A 20,786-nucleotide genomic window follows, 5' to 3' on the forward strand; every position below is an offset into this window, starting at 1 on the left:
TAATCAGAGCTCGCAAACATTTCTAGTATGCCGAACGAGAGCTTTGAAAGGGGGAAAGGACATGTATGTAGATCCGAGTAGAATGCAACCCCAATCGAGGGGCGACCGAGGACACTGGGCAAGGACACTCCTCTGGTTCCTCTAGCTCAAACATTCGATGGGGTCGCAGCTCCAGCGATGCTGGAACCCCTGGCATCCATCGTCTGCTGCTTCGGATGCCTGTGACAATTACGCAAATTGTTGTTGTCATTATGTAAACACTTGTTTATGTCAAATTTGACATTTGATAGCAGCGCACGCTGACCGGCAAAGGGGGAGTCACCTCACCGCCCACCAGACACTGGGCAAGGTCACCGAGGAGGAGGGGTAGACATCGCGCAATATGTCAAACGGCAGGTGAGCCTGGACATGTCCATGTTCCACTTGATTAAGTAGGCGCTGAGTTCGACGAAATGCTTTTTAGATGGACCTCCTCTGAACCGGAAAGGTGAGGAGTAGGAAGGATGCGGTTCATTGTTGAGTTGACACGGCGGGTGGCACCAGGACACAAGGACAAGGACGAAGGCCGAGGACCGGGGGTCACAGGACGTGCCAAATTATTGACAGCAGCCGGGCGACGTTTCCGCTCCGAGTTGGTTTACAAGTGTGTACCTTGGTCCTTGTGCGCGTATGTATGTGTTGGTTGATTAATTAGAGCCAGCTGCTCCACAGGCGAGTGCCCAGTGTCCCCATGTCCTTTGGCAGCCGCCATAAGTCGGGGTTAGATGACCCGTAGCTGTGGCTAATTAACACCGAAATAGCAGAGCAACCATCGGCATGTCAAGCAGTGATGGACATTTGTAGACTAAGCAAGTACGCAAAAAGAGATTGGATCAAATGTAATATATATCTTTAAGCCTACAAATCTATTATCATAAGTATATCTCATAAATCGTATAAGAGTTCATTTATAAAAGCAGTAAAAACTTTATGAAACTCTTAAATCTTAGCTTTCATATCACCTGACTTGAAAGCCCCTAGGCAAAGCCACAATTTTCAAAAATATATTGTTTACAAATATTTTATTTTCTCTGGAATATTCATCGTAGCCTAAACCTAACGAGATGCTTTTGAATTTGCTGAAAGCATATCCTTCGACTGCCTGAGGCTGGCCAATTAACCTATTCTATGGAAATCTAAGCACCAGTCACGTCATCTTATTGTTCTGTTACCAAGTTAGACAGAAAATCCATTTATAACTACCCCCAATCGAATGCATAAATAAATTTTAAGCAAACGTTCGAACAATGCCAAGTGGAAATGTCATCGTTTGCTCAGATTTTACGTCAGTGCTTAAACAATAAGAATTGATGCCCTCAACGGCATTTTCCTTTCCTTCTTTTCCACTCCTCGGAAACCAGAACAACCCCTTCCCGGGGGTAGTTGTTCCCCAGAAGTTTTCATTCCCTCCATTGGCAATGGCCACTGTAAATCTCGCCATTCAACTGCTCACAATTTCCACAATGCAATTTCAATGCGTTTTATCGAATGCTTCTTGTCTGCCAAACGTCATACACATGTTGTCCCAACCCCCCAAAACCCCCACCCCTCCACTCAAATACCCAATATCCCTGTTTGTGTGTGTAAGTGTATGTGTCTGTATCGAGTTGTTGCCATTTTGTTGCATACTTTTGTGCACGCTCATCGGCAAATTGAATTTATGCGCTGCAGGCAATGGGAAAAACTCAACTGGAACTCTGGAAAAAGAACTGGGCAGGGAGGAGCATTGATTTCGTCATGTCACGGGGACAAGGGGTTCAGAGAGGGTTAAGGGGGCAGAGGGGCAGCATGGGTTAAGGGGACAATGCAGAGTGCACGGATTGTGCACACTGGATGCGCATAAAATCCTGTCGTTTTGGCACCACATCAACTGCTCCTCACACAAATTCCCACACTCAAAATAAAATTAACCCTAAAGTCAAGGAAATCGCCCTACTTTTGTCTTCAAGACAAGCTCGCCCTAAATTTTAGGGTCACATTTTTCTATATTTTTGATTTTTTTTGACGTCATATTTCTAAATTTTAGGGTAATTTTACTAAATTTAAGGGCAAAAATTTCTAAAAAGTAGGAAATTTTCCTAAAAAATAGAAATTAAAAACAAAACAAAAAAACATGTTCAATCATGATTTTTTTTTTGTATATACGTTTATATTATGTCCCTATATACATACATATGCAGGCGTTGTGTGTCTTGTATATTGTGAATGTTAAAGGTTATGTATTTATTATTATGTATTTGCGCTTGGATTTCTTATCTAACCAAAGCCAAATGTGGTTGTAAATGTGGACTACGGGACTGCGGAAGATTGGGAATGTAGAAATTATGATTAGTTAATATTTTATCTTCATGAAAAAAACTTACATTTTTACTTGTCCGTCGTGAGAATCGAACCCGGGTCTCCCGCGCGAGGAGCGAATGGCCTACATACTGGGCCATTGTAGCACTTAAATTTGATGTGGCAAACCGAGCATTGTATGTAAAGGGTCAAGCGGAGAATACATTTAAATACTAATTGCATAATTTTGACCATTCGCGTTTTACTTATTTACATACCTATATACATATGTATATATTTATGCTAACGCAATTTATATTATGTGTAGTATATAGTAAATAGCTAAATATAAACCAAATTAATTTCGGTTTACCGCTTGCCATCAATAAAAAAAAGGAATAAAAAAAAGAGTCAAAAAACAAATTTAAAAAAAAAACTTAAAAAAAAATAAAAAAAAAACAAAAAAAAGTAAAAAATAGTTTGCTCTGGGACTCGAACCAGGGTCGATTCGATTTCTAACCAAGCGCTTTAACCGTCTGCGCTACGAGTACAGCCGCCCGGGAGCTGACAAGTTCTGGCATTGAACATTTTGGTGTGCCAGAGCATGTGAAAACAACTATTTCTATTTTTTAGAAAAACTTTCTACTTTTTAGAAAATGTTTCTATTATTTAGGGTTAGCTTAATTTTAGGGTTAGGGCACTCATTTTTAGAAAAAGTGTTGTCAAAATATTTTATTAGTTTCGTTTGCCTTTCTATTTTTCAGAAAATTATTTCTAATTTTAAGGGCATTTTTTCTAGATTTTAGGGTGATTTTAGTTCATGGTAACCATTTTCTACATTTAAGAAAAACTTCCTGGATTTAAGGAAAACTTTCTTGACTTAAGAAAAATTTCCTTAGATTTAGAAATAACTTTCTTGTATTTAGAAAAAAGAAATTTTAATGGCGATTTTCTAAAATTTAGGGTTAAATTTATTTTGAGTGCATGCATATTACAATCGGTGGGGATTTGCAGCGAGGAAGGGGCTAATTCTTCTGGCATTCGCGGATTTCCCATCATCAAGTGATATGTAAAGTAAACCCCCAGTGAATCGATCAACGGCTAGACCTCCTGCACCTTCGCCTTTAATGGGGACAATCAGTGGGATTCACTTAGGACTAACACAGTCGCGGATCAGGCCTCCTCCTCCTTCTCCTCCTCCACCTTCTTCGGCTGCGGCTTCGGCTTGCGTCTCGACTGACCGCGAACACGGGGTGGCTTCTTGGTGGTCGTGGTCTTGGGCTTCGGGTTCTCCAGCTCATCCAGCTCCTTGTCGGTCAGCCGATCCTTGTACCAGTCGGCACTGTGAGGCAAAAAGTAGAAATTAGTAAAAGTCTTAAAGATTATTTTTTAAATCTTGAAAGAAAATCAAATTAAAAAGTCTCGGAAATTTGAGAATTCTTATAAATAAACTTTAAAGTTGTCTCTAAAAAGGTAACTCCCCAATTTACCCTGATTTAACTCTTAATTAACTATAGATAATTATTATTCTAGTGCCTCCATAGATGTATTTATTTAGTTTATAGATTTTAGATACTGTTTCCATTAAATTTTTGAATGATTAACTGTTTTTAAACAGATGTCAAGTGTTTTTAAGGTTTTAATTTCTTTAAATATAGACACGAACCAATTTAGATGACTAGATCAATATTAAGAGTTGGTTTTACTTTTTTTTTGCCAAAAATTTGCTTCAACCTTTTTGTAGGTTTTTTTTTGTTCTTACATCAAAGGTACTTTTTAAAATATTCTGTAATATTTTACAATTAAATGCTAGTCAATCGAAAGCCCAGATAATTTTTAAATTAATTGTGATGATCAAATTCATTCTTAAATTTTCCGAGAATCTTTATAGGAACTTCCGTAATCTGCCGTAACTAAGGATATCTTACCAATCGGGCACCTTGCGGGCCCAGTCGCAGGTCTCCTTCTCCTCGTCGAACGCCTGACCCAGTTTGCAGCCATTTCGCCTGGGCAGATCTCCGTTGACGCAGACATAGAAGAACTGGCAGTCATTAGGATCCGCGTAGCGTGGATGCGTGACCGCGATGCTCTCGTTGACCTTGGGGCACTCGAAGTCGAAGACGTCCTCCGACTTGCAACCGGTGACACCCACCTGATCGGGCCAGCCGCAGATGCCCGTTTTGGGATTGAAGACCAGACCAGCTGGACAAGTGATCATGTTGAACTGTCCGTCCACGCAGAAGTAGAACTTGTCGCAGATGCCGGGCTTCTCGTGGCCAAAGTAGCCGTTCTTCCGAGGGCAGTGCAGCGATGGCTGCGGCGTTTCTGCAATGGAATATTTTATATTTTATATTTCACAATTTAAAAATCACAAAGCGAAGGTAAAAAGAGATATTCTCTCTTTGCATCTTTTAATTTTCGTTTGTAGTCCAGTTTTACCTGTATGCTTGCCCATAAAAACCCTTTCTGCAGCTCCGTAAATACATTACTCCCGGCCAGCACATTTATTCAGGTGCGTATGCACATTCGACCATATATGTATGCCAGGGCAACGTCATATGTCAACAGGAGACAAAGGTAATTGAAATTGCTAATGGGCCTGCACAATGTGTCCTAATTGCTTTGATGGGTGGCAAATAATTTATTTAAAAACTAAAACGGGCTGGAATATTTTATATGAAAAAAGCAACTCAGCTTTCAAGTGAAAATAATTTCTTAAAGCCATTGCTTAAATCGTTTTAGTGCCAGCAATTCAGCAAAAGAGGGTAAAACGAGGCGAAGAAGAACTTTAATAAAGTGTTCTGTCGGAAACTTTCTGAAGGATGCTACTCCCACACGTGGCACATGTCAGAAAAGTGGAGGAGAAAACCAGGAGAATTCCCAGGAACTTTAAAGCTGCGTGCGGGAAGCCAATTGCTAAGGCCGGGGTGGCTTAAAATTTCGATGGCTCGGCTCCACCGTTAGGGAAATAATAAAATCACGAATAAAACAAGTCTACTGAGAGGCGAAAAATAAAAACAAAGCACCGAAAGAAAGACCAAAGACCTATTGACGACAACAATTTGGGTTAACCGCCTCGCATGCCGTTTGCATAATAAATAAGTTAACGAAAAGCGCAGCCAAGAAGTAACGAGCAAATAAGTGCGGGCACGCAGCGCGTTTATGGGCTGATTTTAGGGGGAGCTTTATATATATATATATATATCAGGGATATATATAGCTGGGACCCACAAATTAAGCAGATATGGTCAGATACTCACGTAGCGCGGTCCGCTTCATGCAGTCAATGTTGTAGGGCAGATCGCACTTCTCCTCGATGGGCGTGTAGTCGTTGAAGACGAAGCCATCGGCACACAGTCGCTCCGTGGGCACTCCATCGCTGAAAAACAGGATACATTACTCATACGCCCCGTGGTCGCAAGTCAACTTTGGTCACTTACAGACAGGCGTAGTACTTGTCGCACTGCTTGCTGTCCGGATAGAAGCCATTGGGCTCGGGGCACTCCTCGGTGGGCTCGTACTCCTTCTCCTTCTCCGACTGCTTGTTTTTGGGCACAATGGAGGCCTCCTGGACGGCATCTCGATTGCGGGGCGGCAGGTGCCGCTGGGAGGGCGGATGACCAGGACCCACGCGGAACTGGCTGTTGCTCCCGCGGAAGCCACCTCGCTGCTCCTGGGCGAAGGTGGCGCTCAAACCTGGTTGGGAGATAGCAAGGATATAGATTTGGTTTATCAACACGACACACAAATTTTATTAAATTTAAATCTACTCGTTGACGGCAGCTTTCTGCAGTGGCTATTTTACACAAAATATATATCACAAATTACTTTTATCTAGTCTAATATAAATCAAACTTTAAGTTCATTGTTCAGAGTTTATGCACAATTGGTTTTTACTTTAATTTAATTCAATTGTTTTGCCATTAAATGGCAATGAAACACCAGCAGCAGCTTAACCAATCTTTTTCACTACAGATTCAATCCTTGTTGCCATTAAATAACTAAACCATCAAATTAAATTTACCTAATCGAATGTAAAATATTGTTTGCAACAATTATTCTCGTGTTTCACTTGCCAGAGCTTGTCCTAAATAAATTTCGGTCTGCCATTTTTGTGTATTTATTTACAAGATTAGTTCGGCTAATCTAGTTGAAGATTTTGACAATAGTCATTTTTAATCGCTTGTCAAAGCTACAATTTATTTATTATTTTTGGCAGCCTTCTCTTTAAAATTACTTACTAAAAACACATGTTTGCATAGAGAATAAAATAATAAACAGTTGAACACATGTTTTAGTAATCAATATTTCCTTGCATTTAGAATTTGTTATGGGTTTAATAAGATCTAAGATATATATATATGAATAAATTATATTTAGAGCAATTTTCTCTTCCGCATGTTAAAGTTAAATTCCGCTTTAAACTCTAGGTTCCTCAAGGTTTTATCCTTACTTTAAATTTAACACGCGGTCGACGAAACGACCCGTACAATATACCCAATATTTTGTACCCAATATTTTAAGACATTATAATAGCTCTTCTATGAATTTTTTGCGAGTGTATCTCGCACGTTTTTGTCTTTTGTTTTTTGCCCAACTTTTCCACTTTGTTTGCGAGAAACCCGTTTGCGGCGGCGACTCAATAAACAGCTACCGATATGTATATGAATTCGATTGCGACACAGGCCAGGCGGTCGAGCGACCTTAAAAGTGAAAGTGTCTCGGGGATTACAAACCCGGGTTTATGGCCGCAAACAGCTGATTTAAGCCGCATCAGCTGTGGCCCAAGATTCAGCCTTGAAAGCTGGGTTCCAATCAGCGGAAAAGCGAGACATTGCCACGCACTTCCGACAAGTTGCAACAACCTATGGTCGGAGCATCAGAAATCCGAAATCAGGCAAACGCACGAAGCTCTCCTCAAGGTAAACCACTCCAATCAGGCATTGCAAAAATTGTAAAGAAATATATATATGGATATTCAGTTGAAAGCAAGCGAGCGGAGAAACAAGAAAAGACCAAGAGATTTCAATTTTTGCAGCAGCCGCAGTGAACATCAACAATGCCAGCAAGTTGCTGATGCTGACGTCGCTCGGTTGACATTCGATTAAACGTTAATAAAGAAACAATTCCACAGAGCAATTAGTGCGTGAAGTGTCAGGCAACATTTAAGCCAACAACTACACTGCACCGACTGCAGCAACAACATGTTGTCGTTGTCGCTGTCGTTGGTGTTGCCGTTGTTGCTGCTGTTGCTGTTGCAGCTGTCGCTTGTCATTGAAACATGTTTCGTACACGGCCGGGGACCTGGCGAAAAAAAAACACAGCACAAACAAGAAGCTCGGAAAGAAAAAGTAGCTAAAGCTTCATAGTTCAGTTGGTAAATACTCTTGCACTACAAAGTACTCAGAATATGGGAAAACGCGTTCTTAAGTGGTAACAGGAAAAATGTGTCACAGACGCACTAGTTTTAGAAAAACATTTGGACTAAACACACTATAAACTTTTATTGCATTTTTAGGAATCTTTAATTGTTTAAGTAATTTATGTTTTCTTTTAATCAAACTGAAGAATATGAAAAAGGTAGTAAGTCAAGTAGTCCTGAAAAATATATAACAGGTAAACAAGTTTTAGAAAAACAATTCGACTAAGCACACTATATAACCTCATTGTATTTTTAGGAAACCTTAATCCATCGAGAAAACAAGAGAGAACGCTATAGTCGGGTTGTTGTCCCGACTATCTAATACCCGTCACTCAGCTAATGGGAGGGCGAACGCTGTGTCGGGTTGGTGTCCCGACTAATAATCGTAAAAAAAAAATAACTAAAGGGAGTGCGAGGGAGATAGATATATAATTTTTGATTGCGTATAACTTTTTAATGAATGGTCCGATTTGATAGGTATAAATATACACAACAAAATTGCATTTATACTTCTCGGAAATCTTTAAAGATGTGGGCGCAGGACCCATTTTAAAATCGTTAGTGGGCGATTGTGGGCGTTAGAGGGGGCGTGGCGCTCGGCTAAAATAAACTTGCGCTGCGTAGGAAGCCAAAGAATATGTGTGGGAAATCTCAACCTTCTAGCTTTTGTAGTTTCTGAGATCTCAGCGTTCATACAGACAGACAGACGGACAGACGGACAGACGGACATGGCTAGATCGACTCGGCTAGTGACCCTGATCAAGAATATATATACTTTATGGGGTCGGAAACGCTTCCTTCTAGCTGTTACATACTTTTGCACGAATCTAGTATACCCTTTTACTCTACGAGTAACGGGTATAATTATGTTTTCTTTTAATCAAACTAAAATATTGTTATAAAATCAGAAATTAATCATAGAATTGAAAAAGTTCTTTGAAAAACCATTTACTTGGATTTTAAAGAACTTTAGGTAATATAGTGAACATTATTTCATGAGTTTCGGATTAAAAGAAGATTATGTCTTTCAACGAGTTAAATTACTAATATTTTGGATCGGGATTTCAGGTTTTAGCTTTCCGATTTGATATATTTATCGTTATTTTTCCATTTCTTAAATTATTATCATAGTTTTATTTTTACCCTAATTATTTTTATGTGAGTTTTATTAATTTCTCATATATCGCTTTCCCTCAAGGGCATTTCCCCATCGGCCTGCCGCGCCTAGGTGTTGGCCCTTCATTTTTATGGGTCTCCTTTTTTCGGCTGCCGTGCCAAGCGGAGTGTGGCCTATGCGGTTTGAGTTTGGGCCGAGTTGTCGACTTGGTCCGGGGCCGTCGCGTCGCTCTGACAGTCTGTCAACAAGTTTGCCATGGAGTTCCATGGAGGGAGAGTCGGAATTGTCAACAGACCCGGTTCAACCCGGTCCCGGACCGTTTGACTCGGTTCCCAGTCCGCCAGTCCGGTTAAACTAGATTAATTGACTGCCTATTCCAACGCGGAGTGGGGCTAAACTTTGTGGCCCGCGTCGGTTTCGGGTTTTTGGATGTTTGGATTTTGGGATGTATGGATTTTTTGGATTTTCGATTCCAGTCACACACGTTGTGGGTGTCGAACTGTCATCTTGGGAAAGTGCGAGCTGGCGCGTTAAGTTCAATGAACATTAAATGGATTAAAAATAAACAGATTGAGGGCACTTTTTTCATGTCATTCACTGAACTGACGGCAGATTGATAATAGACGAGTGTGTTAAATTGGATGTGAGTTTTTTGGCGAAAGGTGGAGAGCCTCTGGAAAGTGTCAACACGACGGCCGAGGCAAATAAATTATAAACTTTTCGCCCCAAACAAACAATCAAATTAAAACTTTTCCATTGTCTTTTCATCGTGCTTGGCATCAGGAGAGTTTTCCCTCAATTAACTGGCAATTTAATTTATGCCATTCATATTTGTATATGCCCCAAATTGCAATAGATTTAATTATGAGCTGCAGCCATATTTTTCATGGCCATTTTAATATTATTATTACTAAATTTGGTTTTGCGCCCCCGCACGCAACAGTTGCCTATCAATTTATATTTTATTCCGCCGAGTTAACAATATGAATTTTTAATGTTTTGGGTTGTTCAAGGGGTGTTGCAACGGAGACAAACCAATTTTTAATGAGCTTTCACACAATAAATGAGCAGAAAATTTGCCAGAAAATTAAATTGCCGAATTTTCAATTGGAATTGCAATCGTAATTCCAGCCAAAACCGAAACCCGAAACCAAAGCCATGCAAATTGACAACAACAAGTGTGACAATGCCCACGATGAATGCAAGTGTATATCCTATATGCTATGTGCTATATGCTACATATGGCATTTACACGTGTTCCCTGCCATCGAAATCGGACAATTGGACAACAGTTGACATGATGAGAGAGGGCCAAAACGGCAAACACTGCAGATATGCATAAACATGGGGGCAAATAATGTTAACAACAATATTTTTCAGCTTAGTTGCTGAGCTGCATTTGCATATCGTTGTTTGTCGCTATTTTGTTGGTATTTCCCTGGTTTGTAGGTTTGTTTTGCGTTGGTTTGCCGTTTGTTTTTGGGTGCGGCGAACAATTAGAGGCGATTGTTTGCACTGAGCGAGCCGAATAGCCGAAGAGCATTAAAGTCACAGCACATTATTCAAATAGAGTTTGGTATAAAGAGTGCAGAGGGCATGATGCTATTGACGTATCATTAATTGGCAAATGCAATTAAGAGCTTTTTCCACACTTACCCACGGCCAAAGCCAAAGCAAATATGCAAATTTTCACAAACGCCATTTCGTTAGCCGACATAAACCTGCACGGACAGATAGATTATTTTAATGTGGCAAATTAATATTCTTTCCGGCACTTTAAAGGCATTTAAGAGCAGTCCGCTGTCCGCCGGCCATTTTGATTCACTCGGCGCACTCCATTGTTGGTATTCCACATCTACATCATCGGCATTACACTGGGAGAAATGCAGGCCAGGAACTCACCAGGAACTGCGGTGCGCACGCGTCTACGTCTCGGACTCAACTGGGCGATCGGATCGAATGGGGAATGGGTTTTAACGCCCCGAAGACTCCATTGATCTGGCTGCTTTCGCTCTTGAGTTGTGGAGTTAAGTTGTTGAAATTGAAATTGCACTGAGGCGGCGGCGCATGCGCAGTTGGGAGAGAACCGGTCTGAGCTTTTCGAAAGCTCGAAACCCTGAATGTCATAGAGCATAAAGACTCACACGATGGGAATGGGTACCTCTTGAAATAAATGTATTTTTCTATAGCCGTTACAAGATTCCTTACGCGTTTTAAATATGTACCAATATTTATTTTGAAAACGTTAATATATCTAATATTTGGATTTATTAACCTTAATAATTTTGTTTTTAATTTTTTGGATAATTCTTTAGTATAATAAAACAATAGTATGATTTTCAATCAGTAAATTTAAAAACAAACAACATTTTAAATATATAATTTAGTAAAAAATGTCATCAATGGTCGTACCCTAATTATTTTGTATAAATAATCCCTTTTGCCTTACATAAGCAGGACATTTTTAGGCCTGGTCAAAGCAAAGGATGGCCAAACAAAGGCAGGAAATGTAAATGCAAACTTTTGCATAATATGGCCAGTGGAGTTCGGGGTTTCATGCAGAAAACCAACATCCACTATGCGAATAAGCTGCCACAGAAAACATGACGATCGACAGGGCCGAGTTTTCATATTTCAGAATGGAAAACGGGACAAACCAACGGGCAAATTAAAGAGCCAACCGGATGGATCCATGATACCATACACTTTACCGCCGGAAAGTTATGGGTAACGAGCACATTGCCGCACGAACACTGATGGCAAATTTGTCAAAAAGGCGACAGGACGTGCCACTCCGCTCCGCCAGGACATCAATGATTTGCATTTTTGAAATTAACCAAAAAATATGACAAAATGTCGGACACAAGTTTGCTCCTGGCTCCTGAAATACTCGTATTCCTGGTGAGCATTTGCTGCATCATTGTGCAGGAGGCCCGAGTGAAGAGCACATTTAACTTGTCAAGGCCTCTAGCTCCTTGGATCCTTGGATCCTTTTGCTCCTTGGAGCCGACTTTTCCGGAGCTTGTTTTCCAGCTGCTTGCCTTTCATTTGCCTGTCATTTTGTGTGCAATAATTGTGACAAATTGTTCTCCTCTGTCAGGAGTTTCAAATTTTCCCCAAGATTTCGGGCAAACTTATGGAGGCTTTGTATGCAAAGTAAATGGCATAATTAAGTGAAATGGCATACATGACGATACATTTAACAAATGTTGCGTGCAAATGCAAATCTCGGTGGCCAAGAGAAATGGCCCCCTGTATTTATAATCCGGCGATAAGTCTGAGAAATAGCATCTCCATTCTGAGGGGCTTTAAAAAATGGTTACAAATGGTTATATTGTCTTAAATAGCCCGCGGCGGTGGGCCAATGGAAATCGTTTAGCACAATTTCGGGCGCATTAGCGGCGATTACACAAAGAATGTAGATTGCCATTGCCGAGTGCACAATGCAAGGCAACAATGGCATAACAATCAAGAGTCAAATTAAAACGTTGCGCTTGCAGAAAATTGCTTTTTGTTCTCAGCGTTTCAGGGCTTCGGTGCCTCGGTACTTCATGCCCCACTGATACTGTCCGTATGCTGTCCTTTCAGCGGATTAGTGCCGCAAAGTATGCGGTGGCAGTTCCCAAGTGCCCGCGCTCCTGACTGCTGACTGCGGTCGAAAACTTTACCAAAAGCCAATCATAATTTCTTGCTGATAGTTGGCTCAAGTCCTTGTGCACGGACCATCTAGCAACCAAAAACCAGCTTGCACTTTTTATCTATCCATCCAACCCAACCCCCCACACACTCTACCCGCTTTATTATTATTTTCAATTCCCGTGAACCGCAGCGCCCTAAGCGCCACGTTATTGTCGTATAATTGAATATAATGGCCATGGAAATGGCGCTGCCAATGGGGGATCCGTCTCCGGGGGGCATTGTCCAGCTTGGTTCGAAGGGAGCTTCTCCCACGCCCAGCTCATTGTACCAGCCGGCGATTATCCGACAGCTGCTGCAGGGTCCGCAACAAAACATCCGCCCGGGGACCTGCATGTGATTGGGTTCCGACTTACCAGCACCACCTTTGGGTTTTTTTGGAATCTAGAAAATAAAAACTTAAAAATTGTTCTTTTACTGGTTATTATTCCCAGATTGTGATTGATACATTAAATTTGAAATGTATAGAAAATTGGTTATAAATTCTAGATTGTGATTGATACATTTAATTTGTAGTGTATAGAAAATTGGTTATAAATTCTAGATTGTGATTTGTACATTTAATTTGAAGTGTATAGAAAATTGGTTATAAATTCTAGATTGTGATTTGTACATTTAATTTGAAGTGTACAGAAAATTGGATATTATCCATAGATTGTGGTTCAATCGTAAGTTTATAGGAAATTGTTTATAATCCCTAGATTGTAATTGATACATTTAAAGTGTATAGAAATTAGTATCAGTAACTGAAATTGGAATAAAAATGTAGGAACTTAAACTTAAATAATATAATTTAACCAGGCAATATTTATTAAAAAATATTTATTAAAATCTCCTAAAAGTAACATATGTCTAATTTTAAATCCAATGTGGTTTCAAGACCTCTAAAAATTTACATCCTGGTAACATAATTATATTTATTTTTCAAAAACATTTTCAACTCATTAATTTTTTAGCCAATTACCATTAAAATAAATATTTTAAAATTTCAATCAGCCAATTACCATTAAAATAAATATTTTAAATTTTAATCAGAGCCGAATCAGTTACAGAAGTCCTTACATTGTGCAGTTTATCAAACTGAAGAGCTGGCTGACTGGGTGTCCTTAAATCGATCGCCGTAAAGTATGCAATGATTTATATCATAATCCTGTCACATGCTTTACCGATTCAATACACAAAGTGCTGCGGGCAGGGCGTCGACCAGACCGCTGAAATCCAGGACCAGGACCTCGCTGGCATTGCGGCCCGCCCCCAAAAGTGTCCTCCTGTCTGCCTGCCGGCGTCATCTGCCTGTCAGCGAGTCGATTTTGGATTGTCAGTGCCATGCCACACGTGTCACGTGCGTCATTTGGCCGCCATTACATGGCCAGCAGACTGGCAGCCCTGCTGTCTGTTGTTCTTGTTCCACCCCCCTGTTTCACTTTTCCACTTTTCCGCTTTTCGGAAAAACCCCATCTCGCCACCCCGTTTTTAATTAATGAGCAACAACGGCGGATAGCACGGGCCATCGGCAATCTGGCGACCGGGCGATAGCTGAAAATCTGAACCTAAGCCCCTGTTCGGCCGTGTTTGCTATTCATTTGCTGTCCGGGCGTTTTAGTTGGGCATCAGCATTTTTAATTGGGATTATACATAGTTTGGTTTACATAAGTAGTCGGTCGCGAATGGAAAATTTCATTGGACCATCGCATAGCATGCTATACCACTAAGCAGATCATCAGATAAATTCAATTCCAATAAATTCCCAAAGGCAGATCGAAAACCATGGACTGGCATGTTTTACCATCTGCCCTCTGAAATTACTCTCTTCTCAAGTAGAAGGACGAGTCCTTAACCGCAATTTGACCATATCCCGGTAGTCATTGGATTTCCAAACGTGCTGGCGCTTCAAATCCTGATGTCTGGCGGGCATGTAGGCAAAGAAGGTATCCTTGATCTGACCACCCAAATGGGAGTATCCTCGCAGGGCCAACCAGGTGAGGCGCGACTGCTCCAAAGCGAGATCGTTGAGTCTGTTATTGTAATCCCTCTTCCGCTGTTTAACCAAGCACTTAAACTTCCTATAGCTATCGTAGCGTATGGGACCACAGCCGAAACCCGAAAGGGATTTCTTTAGCTTAAACATCTCGTGGTGGTTCAGTCGCTCCTCCTGAAAGACCCTTTCGAAGATCCGGTAGGAGGACCTCACGAGGGCCTTCATTTCCTCCCTGCTAAAGGTTTTTCCATAGCGATTGGCCACCCATTCAAGTAACACGGGCATCTTGTGGGCATTGGAAAAGGTTGCCAACACGAAGTGGGGATTAGTTCGCAGAACTTGCAAGGCTGCCTTTAAAAGATTCTCTATTTGCAGCTTGTTATCCGGATCGATTAGTGGATATGGAGCCTTATCCTTAACAGTTGGGATTTCTCCCACTTCTGCCACATTTTTCCTGAACATATCGACGGCACAATTGGCAGCTGCTTTTAAAACCGGCGGAAGGGATTTATCCCGCTGAAACTCCTTCACCGACTGGGATTCCCCATTTCTTAAAGCATCAACGCAGAAATTTTCAATCACCTGCTGCTTGTCCTCCAGATCCAAAACATCATCCTCCCAGGGCAAGGGAAGATCAGGAACAGGCGTCGGCAAATCGTAAATCTTTTGAAAGTCCAACTGAAAGCCATTCAGAGTCCTGTTGGTGAAGGTGTCTTCTTCAGGACAACGGGTTGAAGGTCTTTGCAAGCAACGCAATGTCCTACTGCAGGCTGGAATGAGATCCGCGAGGTTCTTAAACTCGGTAGTTGGTAAATTTGGGGCTTCTTCGATGGTGCTCTTTGTAGATCTGCGAGATTTCCTTTTTCGAATATGCGACGTCCTACTCCTTTTACGCTTAGGGATTGTGTTGATGTCCTTTTGTTCTTCCAAGGCACAGTCAACTTTCAGTATTTCACAATCGCCAGCTCCACAGCGTCGAGATTCATTCTTTTGCATAAGCATAACCTGGATCAAGTTATCCTGCGAAGGGGCTAACAAATGAATTCTGGGATTCTCCTCCAGACCCATCAACATGGACACTTCTGCCCTGTTTTCTGTCGTATATTTGCACAACCCACAATATCCGCCCTCTTTTCGAGAACATTTAACTTGATTTAAGAATCTTGGTGATTTTCCAACGACCTTGTTAGTTAAGCATTCGATGTTCCTTTCTATATCTTGTAAGATGCGTTTTTTACGAGCCTTCGTTGAGTTTTTTGTAACATCCATTTGAGATAAACAGCGCTGGCGGTCTGAGTGGACTTTCTCCTGTCGTTGAATATCCACTGTCTTCTCTAAGAAGCGATGAGTTTCGCACTGAGGATCGCTTTCTTCCGACATATTCTTCTGTGGCTCCAAGGCTAGTCTACCAAGCTCCTCTGAGAGCAGCTTGGTCACTAGCCTCTTGGCAGGATCAAATTGGTATTGAGCAAACCAACGAGACCTCTCATTCGGAATCTTGTGCATTCGATCGCTGTAATGTGAGTACTCCGGAAAACGCAGTCTGCTCTCGGGCGTTTGGAACTTGGACTGTGGAATAAATTCACGGGGACGTACCTGGGGAGCAAAGTATGGAAGGACTTTATACCTTTGACTTGCACCTTGAGGCATCCCCAGCGAACTCTTTCGAGAACCAATTTTCCTTTGGGAGTTCCTCTTCTTCGATTGAATGGGCGGTGGGAGAAGGGCATCCAAGGCTCTCAGGGTGGTCGGCATATCCAGGTGGGCAATTCCCGACAACAGCAACTGTTCGTTTACCGAATAGTATTCAGAATCCGATTCCTCGCTGTCTTGTCGGCACTTTTGAGGACTTTTATAGGCCGAGTGCCACAGGAACCACAGGAAGGCTAGGTCGTTGCCTTGACTCATGGCCATGATGTCTTTGATCTGCGAGGATTCCACCAGCGGATTAAGACCCAGTCGGAAGACACAACGGCGCACCCGGAACGTGGATCCCTGTTCCATGTCATCGCGAAGGGCGTGGAGTAGCCCGTCACAGGCCTCCGTCTGCTCGGGGGACATTCCACGGTACCAACGCACACGATCGCTGTCGTGGAAAAAACCAAGTGCTTTGCCGGACATCTTAAAGCTACTTTTCTGACAGCCAAAAATATTTCTTTTTATATACGTTTTCTAGAATGATTACTTTAATTTTGGTTTTCGTTTTTTGATTGTCACTCAAATTGTTTTTACTAAAAGATTACAAAACAAGAAAGAACGTTTTATTAAATGAATGAATATGAAAGAGATTGAGATATGCACGCAGCAAAACAAACAGTCGCTTGAAAGTGGCACCATCTATCGGAAAATGCTCATAATTTTTTAAAAATTGGCCAGATTTTAAAATTTAAAAAAAAACAATATTAATAATACTTTTATTACTAACTTAAGATCACATCATCTCGAAATACAAAATCAAGAATACTTTCGCCTTGATTTCAAGAACATTTCTTTTCAAACAAGTAAAAGGACGAATTCTCAAATTGAAAGCACTTTATTTTTGTTCTTTTTTTCCTTCTCAAACGGGTAATATAATTTCCTCTTCGACACCACAAATAGCCCTTAAAATATCCAAAAACTTTTTTGTAGTTTTATTCCTGCCAACTCGCTTGTTGATTCATTCTCATTTTGTGGGATTCGCCAACTCAAGCTCCCAAGTTGGTGTTCAGGAATTGAAACAAATGTTAATTACTTCATGGAGTACAAACGACATCAAGGACTACAAACCAAATCAAAAGCCTTTTACATTTTAAAACGAAATTTAATTCAATTACGCAGCTAAACTGCCCAGCAGAATGTGATAACCGCAAACGCAGGTCCCTGAGATGGGGACTATCATCTCCGTCGCATCGCCCAGAAATGCGATTGTGGGGGAGGGGGGTGTTTGAGGGGAGGGAGGTCGAAGGACAGGGGGCGTGGTCTTGACTTGGCTAAGTAAGCGAGCGACTCTGGCATGCGGCTGGCTGATTGCATTTGTTGCTCCTCGGTTGTCGTTTGTAATTGTCTGTACTTAAAAACTCATCAGACAAAACGACAATGCGGCAATGGAAATGGAACTGGTCTGGACTGGGCTGGGCTCTTTGGTCCTGCGAGCAGGATAGTGCAGCTAAGGACAGTTTTATCAACTGCACGACAAATATTGTTGCCTGCCCCCAGGCGCAATAAGGCGGACTAAACTCGAAACTCGAAACAGTTGCGTGCTGTTCGTTTTGTTTAGTTTTTGCCGCACACCAGAACACTCTATGCAAAACTCCATGTTTGTCTGGTTGTGCGACAACAAGTGGGCTAAAGTGGCAAAAATGACAGCCCCGATATCACTGGCCGCAAGCCCCTATATCAAAATGGCCCTTGATAGCACAACAGTTGGCAAGTATTTAATCAACACTAGACTTTGGCGACGTTGGCCGCATTAAAAACCAGTTTGAAAAAGGCTCTCTCGGATTTCAACTCGGTGGCAATTAGTTGCATTGTGGCAGGGAGTCCGAGTCCAGTTTGCATATAAATAAGGCGACAAAACTTTGCTAATGCGCCCGATGAAGTTACGTTCCTCAGTTCCTCCATCTGCCACATCTGCGGCGCACGAGACGCATTTTGCATTTTTAATGGCGGCTAAATCTATGCAATTATGAATTTAATGTGCACGATGGAGTGTGTTCGCTTCAAAGTGGCGTAAAATGAAGTAGGACCCCCGGCTACCTGTCAAAAGTGTCCTCAAGGGTCCTTAGATTTTCATGATGACCAAGGAATCGCCCAAGCAAAATATTTGCACGCCAGCTAAGTCCCTTTGCCCGCAATTTTCAGTTTACCTAGAAGCTACACAATCAACATTACACACTAAAAAAAAAATTATATAAATTATTTTATATATTTCATACATTCTATATATTCCATTGATAAAAAATATTTATTTTAATATATTTATATCTCTATTTGCTAAAATATATTTCTTTAAATATAAATAAATATTATTTTTAAATTGTGTTTATGGAAATAAATATAAAAAATATTTGTATTAAACAAAACTCAATTTAAAATGTTCTTTTTTGTGATCTATTAATTTAATTTATTACTTTAATTTCTCAGATAGTTATCCTTGGAATTAATTTAAAAAAGATAATTAAATTGGTCATAACAATTATTAGGATGTCGGTACTTCACAAATAAACAAACAATATATGTAAAATCTCCTTAAGTAAATGATATTTTTAAATTTCCATCCACTCTTTATAATAAACCTTTTACTTTATTCGCAGAGTGCTGGCAAAGCTGCCACAGTAAAGGATTTGGATATGCTTTAAGGCATGGCAACTGGCTCTCCTTTTAGGGCGGAATCAATTTTTGTATTTTATTTGCGTGAAATAAAGGATGTACCGGCCACAAAGCGGACAGGACTGTGGGCAGAGCCTCAGAGGCAGGGGATTTTCCGGGGCAATCATACGAAAATTCACTGAGGATTGGGACTGTCAACGGACTGCCGAGCGCCCCACCGCCTCGCCTCCTCCATGGGCATCCAACTAACCGGGAATTGCGATCCACCAACGGCCGCCGGTGGACAGGACCAACGAGGACCAGACCGACTCCGACTAAGGACATCGCCTGAAACTATGCTTTGAACTTAATTAGCTGCACATTACGAATTTTTACTGCCAAAGTCGGTTACTGCAGTCGGCCGATGGCGTGGAAGTGGCCAGGTGGATGGGTGGTTGGTTGGTTGGTCGGTTAGTTGCCTGGCTGGCTGGGCAGGTACTTACCACTTCCTTTGCCCATTTTACGGCAGGACTAATTTTTGTTTTCGACAACGTCGCCAACAGTAAAGGCAAAGGGTTGGAGCAAAAAAGGAGCAGGAAGGAAAGGTAGGAAATGTCATGGGCTGCGTCCTCGTCGGCAAAGGAAATGTTGTCGAGATTAAATGCACTGCAACGACCATGGGGCAAAATTCAGGGGGAGCCAACCAGCCAACCGTCAGCGCGGACAGGTGGTCAAGGTGTGATTATGCAGCGACACCCCCATCTCGCCATCTCCCCAAACAAAAAACAGCCATCTCGAAACCCACTCCCAATCCAGGTTCCATTTCTGCCCCCTTTGAGGCTTTGTCTTTCGTGTTGGCGGTGGCTTAATAAGCGTCATGAATTTATGCAGCTCACAAATTTTACCACCACTTTTTCTGCCCGAACTGTAATTACGCAAAAAAAAGGGGCATAAAAACGACGACAGTTGGTTATTTAAAATGATTAGCAAAAGTTGTGGGATACTTTAAGGGCGAGTTGGTTCGGACTGATACCCGATAGCCGGAATTAAACAATTAACCCAGAACGCTTGAACCCAGAAATTTAAGTTCATAATTACCGCATTTACCTGGCCACACACCCAGGTCTTAAATTTCCCCCCTTTGGGCGAGGGATAACCGAGCTAAACTGAACAGAACCCATCATAAAGCGATAAGCACTTTCACCAGGAGAAAGGATGTGAATGTGAGACTGGGGAGGAAGGGGATGGGGCGAAGTGAAAATATGTTTGTAAGCGATGAACTTCAAGTGGCTGTTAGTAAATATAAAACAGCAAGTGAACCGAGCACCGAACACCAAACACAGAGAAGAGTCCCGGGAATCCCAGCATCTTCGACCGGCTCTTGGGATGCCTCCAAAGCCAGCAAGGATATCGCAGTCGCCGAGTGGAGCAAACTGGACAGATAACAGCAAAGTGTGCACTTGAAGAAGTTTACTTGAAGGTGTTTTAGAAATTAGAAAGATATTGGGAAGTCTAGAGAAGCCTAAATATAATTACGAGTCATTTAAATTTTAGTTTATTTAAATCTAAAGAGTGTTACAATATTTTTTCAATTCGAATTAAATCAAATATAGCCTAGGTTAATTCATTGTATAATAGGTTTTATTTAAATTTTGAAAAATTATTGAATTTATTCTTTTAATATTTCCCAAAAATAAATATAAAGGTGAAAAAAGCTAATCTTTAAATATTTAATTTAAATAATTTTGAAGACAAAAGAAAACAGTAAAAATTCAATTGTAAGCCCTATCGTAAACTAATACATTTTTATAATTTTATTAAGATCAGCAAATAGATACGATTTTTAAAAATATATTCATATGTACCCATATAATAAAATATTTATATAAGATATATAATTAATGACTTATTTTAATAATTTTGAAGAAAGCATTGAGATAAAAAAATCTAAGATCTAATAATAAATCTAA

General features: G+C 41.0%; 2 protein-coding genes and 1 long non-coding RNA gene across 3 annotated transcripts; 1 reads left to right on the forward strand and 2 right to left on the reverse strand.

The window, feature by feature from the left end:
* The first annotated feature begins 312 nt into the window (after positions 1-312).
* On the forward strand, positions 313-970 carry LOC138911873 (uncharacterized). The gene is made up of 3 exons (XR_011417514.1): positions 313-396; positions 464-643; positions 712-970. It is a non-coding gene; the product is annotated as an uncharacterized lncRNA (long non-coding RNA).
* A 2,448-nt stretch (positions 971-3,418) lies between these two features.
* On the reverse strand, positions 3,419-10,575 carry obst-B (obstructor-B). Its single transcript, XM_017150289.3, has 5 exons — positions 10,512-10,575; positions 5,757-6,012; positions 5,577-5,695; positions 4,245-4,641; positions 3,419-3,658 (listed from the first exon to the last, which is right to left on the reverse strand). The coding sequence occupies exons 1-5, from the start codon at positions 10,570-10,572 to the stop codon at positions 3,490-3,492; spliced, it is 1,002 nt and encodes a 333-aa protein (XP_017005778.2). The 5' UTR covers positions 10,573-10,575; the 3' UTR covers positions 3,419-3,489.
* A 3,072-nt stretch (positions 10,576-13,647) lies between these two features.
* On the reverse strand, positions 13,648-16,745 carry LOC108063144 (uncharacterized). Its single transcript, XM_070211604.1, has one exon. It carries the CDS (start codon positions 16,648-16,650, stop codon positions 14,365-14,367), a length of 2,286 nt encoding a protein of 761 aa, XP_070067705.1. The 5' UTR covers positions 16,651-16,745; the 3' UTR covers positions 13,648-14,364.
* Positions 16,746-20,786: the final 4,041 nt, after the last annotated feature.

Source organism: Drosophila takahashii, chromosome 2L, assembly GCF_030179915.1.
Source record: "Drosophila takahashii strain IR98-3 E-12201 chromosome 2L, DtakHiC1v2, whole genome shotgun sequence".
Taxonomy (NCBI): Eukaryota; Metazoa; Arthropoda; class Insecta; order Diptera; family Drosophilidae; genus Drosophila; species Drosophila takahashii.